The following is a 13783-nucleotide window of genomic DNA, read 5'->3' as shown; positions in this document are numbered from 1 at the left end:
GAAGATGGGACCCGGACCACTTGTCCAGAAGGTCCCACTGAAACGTTCTCGCATGAAACCTGCCGAAGGGGATGGCCTCGTAGAACGCCACCATTTTTCCCAGTACTCGAGTGCATTGATGGACTGACACTCTTTTCGGTTTTAACAGGTCTCTGACCATGTTCTGGAGTTCCTGGGCTTTTTCCATTGGGAGAAAAACCCTCTTTTGTTCCGTGTCCAGAATCATGCCTAAAAATGATAGCCGAGTTGTTGAAACCAACTGTGACTTTGGTAGATTCAGAATCCAGCCATGTTGCTGCAGCACTCTCAGGGAGAGCGCCACGGTTTTCAGCAACTGATCTCTCGATCTTGCCTTTATCAGGAGATCGTCCAAGTACGGGATAATTGTGACTCCCTGCCGGCGCAGAAGCACCATCATTTCCGCCATTACCTTGGTGAAAATCCTCAGGGCCGCGGAAAGCCCAAACGGCAACGTCTGAAACTGGTAATGACAGTCCTGTACAGCGAATCTCAGGTACGCCTGATGAGGGGGATATATGGGGACATGAAGGTATGCGTCCTTTATGTCCAGTGACACCATAAATTCCCCCCCCCCTCCCTCCAGGCTGGAGATCACTGCCCGGAGCGATTCCATTTTGAATCTGAACTTTTTCAAGTACAGGTTTAAAGATTTTAAATTTAGAATGGGTCTGACCGAGCCATCCGGTTTCGGGACCACAAATAGGGTTGAATAGTACCTCCTCCCCTGTTGAACTAGGCGAACCTCGACAACCACTTGTTGTTGACACAGTTTTTGAATTGCAGCTAAAACTATCTCCCTTTCTGGGGGAGAAGCTGGAAGAGCCGATTTGAAAAATCGGCGAGGAGGCACGTTTTCGAATTCCAGCTTGTAACCCTGGGATACAATCTCCCTTGCCCAAGGAACCACGTCTGACTGAACGCAGACGTTGCTGAAGAATCGAAGACGTGCCCCCACCGACGCAGACTCCCTCAGTGGAGCCCCAGCGTCATGCAGTGGATTTAGTAGAAGCCGGGGAGGACTTCTGCTCCTGGGAACTAGCCGTAGCAGGCAGTTTTTTCCCTCTTCCTTTACCTCTGGCGAGGAAGGAAGAGCCCCAACCTCTTCTGGACTTATGCGACCGAAAGGACTGCATCTGATATTGCAGCATTTTCTTTTGCTGTGGGGAAACATAAGATAAAAAAGTAGATTTGCCCGCGGTAGCTGTGGAAACCAGGTCCGCAAGACCTTCCCCAAATAAATCCTCACCTTTGTAAGGTAAAACTTCCATATGCTTCTTTGAGTCGGCATCACCCGTCCATTGGCGGGTCCACAGGGCTCGCCTAGCAGAAATCGCCATGGCGTTGGCTCTTGAACCTAGCAGACCAACGTCTCTCTGAGCGTCTCTTATATATAAGACTGCGTCTTTAATGTGACCTAAGGTCAATAAAATGGTATCCCTATCCAGGGTATCAATGTCAGCTGACAAAGTATCTGCACGCGCTGCTTGGTCTCGCGGCGGATCCCCCCCTGCGGCGAGGGATAGTTCCGATCCGCAAGGGGAGGGGGCGTATTCGGAGGGGGAGAGTGAGGGCAGTGCGGGCACCGATAGGGGTGCCCCCGCTTTCCCGCTGGGGCAGCGGGCGTCGGGTGCCCGGTTCACGCCTGGCGGGCGGCGGGCGCGTGATCGCGCGTGGGCCCCGGCTGGGGGTCCCTTGGGGCCCGAGGCCGCGTTTTGGGGAGGTCACGACCCCTCTGGAGCGCTGGCGTCGGCCCTGGCCACGGTGGTGGAGGCATTAGGGCCGCTAGCCGCGGCTGCCTCCCCGAGGGCGGCTGCAAGTTCCGGCGCGCCTGCGGGGGCAGGCGGGTCCGGCGGGCGGCGGGCTTCGGCGGCGCAGCGAGTGGCACGCGCCTGCCGGGAGCTCGGGGCGGCCGCCGCAGAATTGGAACAGGGTCCGGGGCAGGACGCGCAGGGGCGCGCGGCGGCAACGCCCCCCTCACGGAGGGCTCGGCATGCGCCGCGAGTGCTGGCTGGGTCCTCCGCTTCTTTCTCTCTTACAGGGGATCTCGGGGAAGTGGAGATGGCAGAGTACGGGGAGGAAGACGTCGGTTTGGCCATGCCGGAGGATTCCATGTCGGGGCAGTCGGCGGCATCAGGTGAGGTGGTGCAGTCGGTATCGGGTTCCTCCACGAGCTCTAGTTCTCGTAGTTCTTCCTCTTCCTCCTCTTCATCTTCTCTGTCGTCGCAGCAGTCCGAAGTCAGTAGCACGACTAGGGCAAAGAAGCGGGTGACGAAATTCGCCAAGAGGGCAGCGGGCCAGCAGAAGAGGCGGAAGAGGCGCAAGCGGCTTAGCGAGGAAGCTCGTAGGGCCAAGAAACGCCGCAATTTGCCCGGGGTGGTTCGCTGCGACTATACTGCTGTAATGCGGGGGCTGCGAGATAGCTGCCGCAGGAAGATTCGCAAAGGGGACTTCGTTGATGTGTTCGTCTTGACGAAGGACGTGAAGAAGGAGTATAAGGCGGCGGCCGCAAAGAAGGGCATCGGGGCTAAGGCATTCCGTACCTTCGATAATTGGCTGGCCGGGTTTTGGGTCTTCGCGGCGTGTTACCTGGAGGACAGTCCTTGCTGGGCATGTTGAACTTTGCTTGTCGGGTAATCCCGATGGGCAGGGTTTTCTGCCGGAAGCTAGAAAGGGCGACTGCGGGGTGTGCCAGACCACACCATTTCGTGCGATTGTCCTCAGAGATTAAGAGGGATTTGGCTGTATGGGCCTCGTTCCTGGAGGACTTCAACGGGGTGTGTATATGGCAGGCCCCAATGGTGGACAGCGCTAGGTTGCAGCTGTTCACCGACGCAGCGGGTGCCTCTTATTGACCGCTCGACCACCCGACCGGGAGGCAGCGGTATGGGCACCCATCAGGGTGGGTAGTCACTGTGGGGGTTGAGCTAGCACCTATTACCGTTTTTGATAGTTTGTAGTTAAAGTAGGATGGTTTTGATTTTAGCATTTTAAGGTTAGCATCAGTTTAATAGAGCCGTTCTTTTTTCTGCCACCATATGCCGGCTGAATCGGCATTTTAACAAAGTTTTCATTTACAGGTTTGCTATGGTTAGGGTCAAATAAATAGCTAGCAATTTTTCTGCCAAATTCAAGTCTCCGTGTCTTTATTTCTTGGTATTAGAGGTAACGAATGCTTTACTTAGAATGAAGGGGTCCACCAAATGTCACTAGGATGTTTAGGAGAGAGAATTGACAGCATAGGAAAGGAATGAGTTAAACATCTTGTGAGGGGTGGACCTAGCTGGAAGGAAAGTACAGCCCTTTGGAAAAAGGGGAGGGTTAGTATATATAGGGAAGGATAGGCCATTTTGTCTCTCTCTTGTTGGTGAAATTGCCTTCCCGCCCTCCCGCCCTGTTGGTAGAGGTTCTGGCACGGAGTGCCTTGGCATTGAATTGTTGGCTGGTTTTATCGTTGGCTATTTATTGGCGGAAAAGAACGGCAGTTTGTAGTTGTATGGTAAGCTGTAGTGATTTACAGTTTGATGTGGTTTAGGTGCACTCACCTCCATCGACTTATTGACCGCTCGACCACCCGACCGGGAGGCAGCGGTATGGGCACCCATCAGGGTGGGTAGTCACTGTGGGGGTTGAGCTAGCACCTATTACCGTTTTTGATAGTTTGTAGTTAAAGTAGGATGGTTTTGATTTTAGCATTTTAAGGTTAGCATCAGTTTAATAGAGCCGTTCTTTTTTCTGCCACCATATGCCGGCTGAATCGGCATTTTAACAAAGTTTTCATTTACAGGTTTGCTATGGTTAGGGTCAAATAAATAGCTAGCAATTTTTCTGCCAAATTCAAGTCTCCGTGTCTTTATTTCTTGGTATTAGAGGTAACGAATGCTTTACTTAGAATGAAGGGGTCCACCAAATGTCACTAGGATGTTTATAGGCTGCCTAAGGCAGCCTCCTGTTAAGTGCCTGCATACTGCATGGCACCAACTTAAAAACGGAGCACCCAGTGCATGGTGACGGGGTTATAGAGGAGGTGGTGCTGTGCATCTTGGGAACAGACAAAAGCTTTGAGCCTGTTGGTGCCTCGGATCAAGATCCTACTCTACACCCCGATGTTAATCCTTGTGGAGACCAGTGTACCCCGCAGCAGAAAAGAATATAACCAACACGACCAAATGAAACATAGTACAAAGTACCCTGCTCCTGTACAAAGCACTCTGCTCCTGTACAAAGCACCCTGTTCCTGTACAAAGCACCCAGTTCCTGTACAAAGCACCCAGTTCCTGTACAAAGCGCCCTGTTCCTGTACAAAGCACCCTGCTCCTGTACAAAGCACCCTGTTCCCTGCTCCTGTACAAAGCACCCAGTTCCTGTACAAAGCGCCCTGCTCCTGCACAAAGCACCCTGCTCCTGTACAAAGCACCCTGCTCCTGTACCTTTTGTGGGCACTTAAACTTCCCTGCATGGTGGGAACAGGCAAGATGAGTAGTTTCAAACCTGGCTTTGGCCCTATGTGCCTTATTCAGGTTTGTTAGCAAACCAAAAAAGCACACTAATGGGCAAAACCATGTGCACTGAAGGGGAGGCAGATGTAACATGTGCAGATATAGGGGCTAATTCAGTAAGGATAGCAAATTCTGCTAGTCAGCAGAATTTACTATCCTTTGGATCGCATGCTGACCGGAGCCTCCCCCAGTTGAACAAGCAGAAACTGTGGGAGCCTCCTGCTGGCGTAGCTTAGCTGCAGATGCAGGAGACTCGCCGCCAGTTTCCTGATCGCAAAGGCTGCATGTGACATCACGTAGCTGCCGCAATCATGCTCAAGTTCGTCTGCCTCCACCCACCATTCACGCCGCCCCGCCCCCACAACGCTACGTCTCCTCCCTGGAAACTGAGTTTTCCTGACCCTCACCCGCCTCTGCCTGATTGACAGGCAGAGGCAATCGCTTTTTTTGTGCTCCCCCCCCCCTCCTGCAGAAAGTGCGGGCGCATGCGCAGGATGGACGCTGCACATGCGCCCGCGGGGTGATCGTAAAAATTCCGGTTGGATCGCGATTTGCGACTTAACCTAAATTAACCCCATAGTTAGATTTGGGTGGGGTGTGTTCAAACTGAAATCTAAACTGCAGTGTATAAATAAAGCAGCCAGTATTTACCCTGCACAGTAACACTATAACCCACCCAAATCTAACTCTCTCTGCACATGTTATATCTGCCCCCCCTGCAGTGCACATGGGGGTAATTCTGAGTTGATCGCAGCAGGAACTTTGTTAGCAGTTGGGCAAAACCATGTGCACTGCAGGGGAGGCAGATATAACATGTGCAGAGAGAGTTAGATTTGGGTGGGGTGTGTTCAAACTGAAATCTAAATTGCAGTGTAAAAATAAAGCAGCCAGTATTTACCCTGCACAGAAACAAAATATCCCACCCAAATCTAACTCTCTCTGCAAATGTTATATCTGCCCCCCCTGCAGTGCACATGGGCCCTCATTCCGAGTCGTTCGCTCGGTAATTTTCATCGCATCGCAGTGAAATTCCGCTTAGTACGCATGCGCAATAATCGCACTGCGACTGCGCCAAGTAATTTTACCATGAAGATAGTATTTTTACTCACGGCTTTTTCTTCGCTCCGGCGATCGTAGTGTGATTGACAGGAAATGGGTGTTACTGGGCGGAAACACAGCGTTTTAGGGGCGTGTGGATAAAAACGCTACCGTTTCCGGAAAAAACGCAGGAGTGGCCGGAGAAACGGGGGAGTGTCTGGGCGAACGCTGGGTGTGTTTATGACGTCAAACCAGGAACGACAAGCACTGAACTGATCGCAGATACCGAGTAAGTCTGAAGCTACTCTGAAACTGCTAAGTAGTTTGTAATCGCAATATTGCGAATACATCGGTCGCAATTTTAAGAAGCTAAGATACACTCCCAGTAGGCGTAGGCTTAGCGTGAGCAACTCTGCTAAATTCGCCTTGCGAGCGATCAACTCGGAATGAGGGCCATGGTTTTGCCCAACTGCTAAAAAATTTCCTGCTGCTATCAACTTGGAATTACCCCCATGGTTTTGACCATAAGTGTGCTTTTTTGGTTTGCTAACAACCCTGAATAATCCCCTAGTGTCTAGTGTCCAGTGCTCCACAGAGAAGGATAAATTATAAAACCACAAGACAGAACACACAGAGACACAGTATATACAGAAGTTTCTCAAACATTTATGACCCTTCTGTTAATCATCACAGATGGGATAAAGGGCTTGATTTATCTTTGTAAGTAAAGCAAAAAAACAAGCAAATGGGCACAAACTGTTGCACTGCAGGTGGGGCAGATGTGCAGAGAGAGATATATTTGGGTGGGATGTGTTCAAACTGAAAGCTAATTACAGTGTAAAAATAAAGCTTATACTGCTTTTCCACCCAAATCCCAGGTCTGAAGTGAGCATTAGTGGGCTACATGCGAAAGCTGCCAGTATTTACCCTGCACAGAAAAATATAAATGTATTTGCTCCCCTTGCATGGCGACATGGTATGTTCCAGACACAAAGTTACTTGCTTTTTTTGCTTTACATCAGGGATGGCCAAACCAGTCCTCAAGATCTACCAACAGTTCACATTTTCCAGACCATCTAGCTGGTGCACAGCTGTAGTCATTACTAATGTGCTGCATTCATTCCTAACTGACAATTCTACAGATCTCCAGGAGGCCTGGAAAACATGAACTGTTGGTAGATCTCGAGGACTGGTTTGGCCAGCCCTGCTTTACATTAATCAGGCCCAAAGGGTGGTGGGGGAGGGAGGGGGGGGGGGGTTGGGGGGGGGGGTCGGTTTGGGGAGAGAGAGAGGTGTGGGGGGGGGGGATGATGTGCACATAAAAAAATTTGGGTTATAATATTACCAAATAAGCTCAGTCCCTCTTTGACACTGGTGCACATTTTATATACAGATGGGTGGGCTTCACTTTTGAATATCTGCAAAACACTGAGAGAAGAATCTAATATAATATTAATTAATACCGGTAATTACATGCTCTGTATGGTATTCATTAGCGGGACAGTCACAATTTTCAGATCACTAAATGATTACGGGCCACATTTATCAATGCCATTTTGCTAAATATACCCCAAATACAGCTGTGTTCTTGGGCTACCCCCCAAAAAGTAATCACTCACAATATGTACAGCAAGAAGGGGGGACCCTCAGTTTTTGTTAGCAAATACAGTCCCAAGGGTTTCTGGGGAATACTTAACTGTCAAATTTACCAAGCTCCGGAATGCAAAGAATTCCAGATCTTGGCTCCAGTAGTTCTCGCCATTGTAGCCTATGGGCATATGATGCACATTTTTCCGGGAGAGTGATCAGAAGTATTCTCACCAATACTGCCTACGTGTACATATGCAGATGGATGCTGGAGTATGCACAGCAAGGCAGCGAACAAGAAAGTACAGTGATCGCATATGTTTACCTCTTAATGATTGCCAGGGAGGGCTGTTATGCAGCTGCTGTCCCAGCGACTCAGAGACGTTACTTTCTGGCGAACAGAGATTCCTTAGTGCCACAAACCGCGGTGATAAGGAATCTGCATCTTCCTTCATTCAGATCGTAGTTACTAATGAATATGCCCCTATGAGCGTCTTCAGGACAATGGGGGTCATTCCGACCCGTTCGCACGCAGCGGTTCCTCGCTGCGGTGCGAACGGGTCGGATATGTGCATGCGCGGCGGGTGCATTGCGCATGCGCGATGGGCATATTGCGCATGTGCGGCAGGCGCATTGCACACGCGCATCATTGCCTGGTGACGATTGTCGCCCGGGCAACGACGACGCCAGCGACAAATGTGATCACAGCAGCGATCGCAAGAAGATGGACAAGTGGGAGGCGTTCCGGGGCAGATACTCACCGTTTCCAGCAATTTTCGGTGAGTGGTAAGAAGAACGCAGGAGTGTCCAGGCGAACGGAGGGCGGAATTCTGACGTCAGGACCGGGACCTTCATCGCTGGATCCGTCGCACTGGGTAAGTATGTCTAGGGCTGGTCTTGTTTTGAGTGAAACTTTTTTAGCATAGCAGGGCTGCACAAGCGTTCACAGCCCTGCTATGCTACAGTACATTCCCCCATAGGCGGCGTCTAGTTGATCGCACTGGCAGCAAAAAGTTGGTACGTGCGATCAACTCGGAATGATCCCCAATATGCGTTTTGCTTTGGGGAGGTATACGTGGCTTGGGTGAATCATGGATGTGGATTATTGTGATCAATATTTTTCCTTTTAAAATATCGGGAGGCATGGAATTTACTTAAAAACTGCTCAAACCATTTGTTTATGTTCTGTAGCTTGGGTCGTACACAAAAATAAACTTTTAAGACTTTTTGAACATGGTGTATTGAACAACATACACGCATACATAATGTGAGCAATCCAATCTTTTCAAATTTTATTCAAATCCATTTCCTTACCTGAAAGTATCTCGGTCCATATCAACAATATCAGTCCTGGTCATAAAAACAGAACAGAGCTAAATTACTGTACTTTTCTCACCGTGAGACAAACACAAATCATGGCCAAGGCTCTGTTCCTCTGAGTCACTGCCATCCTGCCTGGACTGCCTGTCCCATCTAGGGAGAGATGCAGAGCACTGCCTGGTAGCACAGCCCCCAGCATTCTAGCAGACATTCAAAGGAAGGTATACATGGGCTAATTCAGACCTGATCGCTCGCTAGGGTTTTTTTGATAGTCACCACCCACAGGGGAGTGTATTTTAGCTGTGCAAGTGTGTGATCGCATGTGTAGCAGAGCTGTACAAACAGAATGTGTGCAGTCTCTGAGTAGCCCAGGACTTACTCAGCTGCTGCGATCACTTCAGCCTAAACGGGACCGGAGCTGACGTCAGACAACCGCCCTCCAAACGCTTGGGAACGCCTGCGTTTTTCCAACCACTCCCAGAAAACGGTCAGTTGACACTCACAAACGCCCTCTTCCTGTCATTCTCCTTGCGAACGCCCGTACGAATGGATCCTTCGCACAAACCCATTGCTGAGCGGCGATCCGCTTTGTACCTGAGCGACGCGCCTGCGCATTGCGGTGCATACGCATGCGCAGTTTAGACCTGATCGCCCGCTGTACGAAAACGCAGCCTAGCGATCAGGTCTGAATTAGGCCCACAGTGGTAAATGGAAGAACATTTTCTTCCCTGTGAATAAGTGATAAAAGTTAGGGACCAGACTGGGTGTGGTTTGTTGGGTCGACAGTAACTAGGTCAACAGTCATTAGGTCAACCACTATTGGTCGACAGTGACTAGGTCGACACCTGAAATAGGTCGACATGGTCATTAGGTCAACATGGAATAGGCCAACATGACAAAAGGTTGACATGAGTTAAAAAAAAAAAAGAATTGTGTTGTTTTCTCTGTAAAGTGATCGGGGATCCCAGTTAGTGCACCGGGTTCGCTCGCCACACTTCGGGCAAGTTGCCTCGCTCTGCTACCACTGCGCTCGGCACAGATTACTATTCCCAATCATACTCCACGTGGATCGTAAAGTAATACCCCTTTTCCACTAGCAGGGGCGCGCATTTACCCGTGTTTTTCCCTTGGGGAAAAGGGTCCCCCTGCAAATTCCCGGATCAAGTGATCCAGGAATCCTACCCGGGTAGCTTGCTGGGTTGAACACGTGTTCAACCCGGTATGCTGTCTAGTGTGAACGGGAGCCGTCTCGAGGCGACACGGCTACCGTTCACAATGTATGGGAGGGCAGCGCTGGGAGATCATGTGATCTCCCAGCGCCGCCCCTGCCGCGCCCACTAGCCGCGTCACCAACCCGGCAATATGCCAGGTTGGTGAGCGCTGTCTGAAAGGGGGCTGCAGCACGGGTCGCAGCAGTGTCAGGCGACACGACTGCGACCCGTGCTACAGTGTAAAAGGGGTAATAGAAAAAGTTTTAAAAAATGAAGGAAAAATTTGAAAAACTCATGTTGACCTTTTCATGTGTCGACATTTGCCATGTCGACCTAGTGATCATGTTGATTTAATGACTGTCGACCTAAAGACCGGATACCAACAGATTAAGCGTTGCCGCGGTGCATTGTCAGATCCCCAGGGTCTTAAGTTGGACAAGCTGCGTATAGAATGTGTAACTATGATAGCGCTGTTATGAATGCCACTGAAATGGCAAATGACGGCTGACATATATTGTATACACTCAGTGGCTCTTTTGTTAAGTGGGGAATAGAAGGAGTAAAAGGTGATGGGCCTGCCAGAGAGACAAAGAAATGCCCCAAAATTTTACTCCTTGCATGGCTATACTATCATTCGCATGTCCACGGCCTCTTGTACTGGGGCCAAACATTCTCACGGCAGCCATGTACATGTCAATGCAATTATCTAATCAGACAATCATTTGCAACTCAACGTATAGAAGCATGCAATGTTACACAGAACATACAAAACATATTTCTTGAGGCTTAGGATTGGGACTCCCACACTGCTGTCCTCCAACTCAATGCCAATCCTCCGCCGGTCAAGGAACTTTAGAAGCCCACCTAGAGCACATACCTGAAAAAGAGAAGGAGAAATACATGCGTTAAAGACAGAATTTTCCTTAAATAAAATATGGTAATTTGATGCTTTTCTACAAGATTTGATTATATAAGATTTTAAGATAAATAAATTCAGGGAGGCTTATGTAATAGCCTGAAGTCTGCAGGCTGTGCGAGAATTCAAGTGAGTCTGCCCGTATTTTTAAAGCAGCGATCATTATAATAAGATTTTACTTACCGGTAAATCTATTTCTCGTAGTCCGTAGAGGATGCTGGGACTCCGTAAGGACCATGGGGAATAGACAGGCTCCGCAGGAGATAGGGCACTTTACGAAAGCTTTGGACTCTGGGTGTACACTGGCTCCTCCCTCTATGCCCCTCCTCCAGACCTCAGTTAGGGAAACTGTGCCCAGAGGAGATGGACAGTACGAGGAAGGATTTTTGTAAATCTAAAGGCGAGATTCATACCAGCCACACCAATCACACCGTATAACTTGTGATAAACTTACCCAGTTAACAGTATGAACAACAACATAGCCTCGGTTCCACCGAAAAACTATAACATAACCCTTATGTAAGCAATAACTATATACAAGTCTTGCAGAAGAAGTCCGCACTTGGGACGGGCGCCCAGCATCCTCTACGGACTACGAGAAATAGATTTACCGGTAAGTAAAATCTTATTTTCTCTAACGTCCTTGAGGATGCTGGGACTCCGTAAGGACCATGGGGATTATACCAAAGCTCCCAAACGGGCGGGAGAGTGCGGATGACTCTGCAGCACCGATTGAGCAAACAGGAGGTCCTCCTCAGCCAGGGTATCAAACTTATAGAACTTTGCAAAGGTGTTTGTCCCCGACCAAGTAGCTGCTCGGCACAACTGTAATGCCGAGACCCCTCGGGCAGCCGCCCAAGAAGAGCCCACTTTCCTAGTGGAGTGGGCCTTAACCGATTTCGGTAACGGCAATCCTGCTGTAGAATGCGCCTGCTGAATCGTGTTACAGATCCAGCAAGCAATAGTCTGCTTTGAAGCAGGAGCGCCAACCTTGTTGGCCGCATACAGAATAAACAAAGCTTCAGTCTTTCTGATTCTAGACGTTCTGGTCACATAAATCTTCAAAGCCCTGACTACATCCAGGGACTCGGAATCCTCCAAGTCCCGTGTAACCACAGGCACGACAATAGGTTGGTTCACATGAAAAGATGAGACCACTTTTGTCAGAAAGTGAGGGCGAGTCCTCAACTCTGCCCTATCCACGTGAAAAACCAAGTATGGGCTTTTATGTGATAAAGCCGCCAATTCGGAAACACGTCTTGCCGAAGCTAACGCCAACAACATGACCACTTTCCACGTGAGGTATTTCAACTCCACAGTTTTTAGTGGAGCAAACCAAGGTGACTTGAGGAAACGTAACACCACGTTAAGATCCCAAGGCACCACCCGAGGCACAAAGGGAGGCTGAATATGCAGCACTCCCTTCACAAAGGTCTGTACTTCAGGAATAGAGGCCAATTCTCTTTGAAAGAAAATGGATAAGGCTGAAATCTGGATCTTTATGGACCCTAATTTTAGGCCCAAAGTCACTCCTGTTTGAAGGAAGTGAAGTAGACGGCCCAAATGGAACTCCTCCGTAGGAGCAGCTCTGGCCCCACACCAAGAAACATATTTCCGCCATATACGGTGATAATGTTTTAACGTCACGTCTTTCCTAGCCTTGATCAGGGTAGGAATGACTTCCTCTGGAATCCCTTTTTCCGCTAGGATCCGGCGTTCAACCGCCATGCCGTCAAACGCAGCCGCGGTAAGTCTTGGAACAGACAGGGCCCCTGCCGCAGCAGGTCCTGCTTTAGAGGAAGAGGCCACGGATCCCCTGCAAGCAACTCTTGCAGCTCCGGATACCAAGTCCTCCGTGGCCAATCCGGAACAATGAGTATTGTTCTGACCCTGCTTCTTCGTATTATTCTCAACACCTTGGGTATGAGAGGAAGAGGAGGAAACACATTGTCAAAGTCAGAAAAATATCACTATGCACATTGCCATATTTGCACCTCATGCGTGTCCTCGCTGCGCGTGCATGTGCTCTCCCGTGCGTGCGCATACTCGCTGTTGCGTGCACCCGCAGGCGCACGGTATGCGCATTTACGGTAGAGTTTGTATGCGTCTAGCGTGCGACTCAATCGTTACATATTTTAACCATATAATGTATTTTGTAGATCATGGTCCCTTTGATAGAATCTGAAAGTTTAGTTAATGTAGCATGTTCATGGACAAAGAGATCCCTCTTTGTTTGATACGAAGGGTCAGACAAGGGTTATACAGTGGTGTTTAGTATCCATCGGAAGAGTACTTAATTAGCAATATTCCGGTGTTGGTTTGAAGCGGATAACTCGCTCGTGCGAATAGTTAGGGACATAAGAAGTTTATGGACTTTTACTATATTTGCACTTTATTATCCATGCGGCGGGAAACCTAGTTTCCCACCCACCTGAGCAGTTGGAAATAGTCACAGCCCACCTGTATGAATCAACCTATGACCTTTTGTTATAATGCGAAGAGGAATTCCTGTGTCCAATGAACAATAAGAATATAGGGACCATTGTACTGTATTATGTGTAGGGTATAAAAGGACAAGCCGATCTGGGCCAGCTCTCTATTCTCTTCAACGGTTCTCATTGCTGATAATCGGGAGCTGGATATCCAGGAGGCGCATGCGATTGTTACCCTTTGTGCGTAAGTCTCTCCGCAATCATATTACCTTTATTGTTATTGTGAGCCATATCTCTCTCTCTCTCTTCTCCCCTTTCTCTCTCTTTCTCTTAAGTATTATTGTACTGCTATTGTATTTCATGTGTAGTTTTCTGGTTAGGTGGTCAATGTTATTTTGGTAGTGTATGACTTGTATTGTATTATTCTTTTGCAAATAGAACGTTCATATAAGGTGTTAGAACCTAATACCGGTATCTGTGTATTTAATATATTTCTAAGTATTCTCAGAGCGTCGGAGACGCTCGTACAGTTAATAAGGTTACACTGTGTTACATTTACACCCTATCACTGCACTAAGGTTTATTGCATAAATACATTGTTTATGGTATAGTTATAAAGGTTTAACATCGTGAGCATCAGCGCCGCTTGTGATCTCCTCGTGGTCCCAAGCGTCCGCTACGCTAGTAGCATACCATTACGTTAGTCGGCAGCCTATAGCGTGCCTGCCTGTGATCTCTTGGCCGTGAGCGAACGTGACGCTC

The 13783-nt window shown here is 49.0% G+C and overlaps 1 protein-coding gene across 8 annotated transcripts in view; it reads right to left on the bottom strand.

Moving 5' to 3' along the window:
- Window positions 1–13783, bottom strand: part of MSH5 (mutS homolog 5) — a 419392-nt gene that overhangs the window by 192873 nt on the left and 212736 nt on the right. For 7 of the 8 annotated variants that reach the window (XM_063938065.1, XM_063938070.1, XM_063938071.1 and 4 more), the window contains 3 exons: window positions 10441–10550; window positions 8457–8492; window positions 6901–6983 (listed from right to left, as the gene is read on the bottom strand). In XM_063938065.1, the coding sequence (XP_063794135.1) occupies window positions 6901–6983; window positions 8457–8492; window positions 10441–10550 (229 nt within the window). The remainder of the gene's footprint in view (window positions 1–6900; window positions 6984–8456; window positions 8493–10440; window positions 10551–13783) is intronic. The other variant, XM_063938069.1, reaches the window with a different exon arrangement.

Source organism: Pseudophryne corroboree, chromosome 8 (assembly GCF_028390025.1).
Source record: "Pseudophryne corroboree isolate aPseCor3 chromosome 8, aPseCor3.hap2, whole genome shotgun sequence".
In the NCBI taxonomy this organism is placed as follows: Eukaryota; Metazoa; Chordata; class Amphibia; order Anura; family Myobatrachidae; genus Pseudophryne; species Pseudophryne corroboree.
The sequence above is the reverse complement of the archived record's forward strand: the minus strand, read 5'-3'. Positions and strand labels throughout refer to the sequence as shown.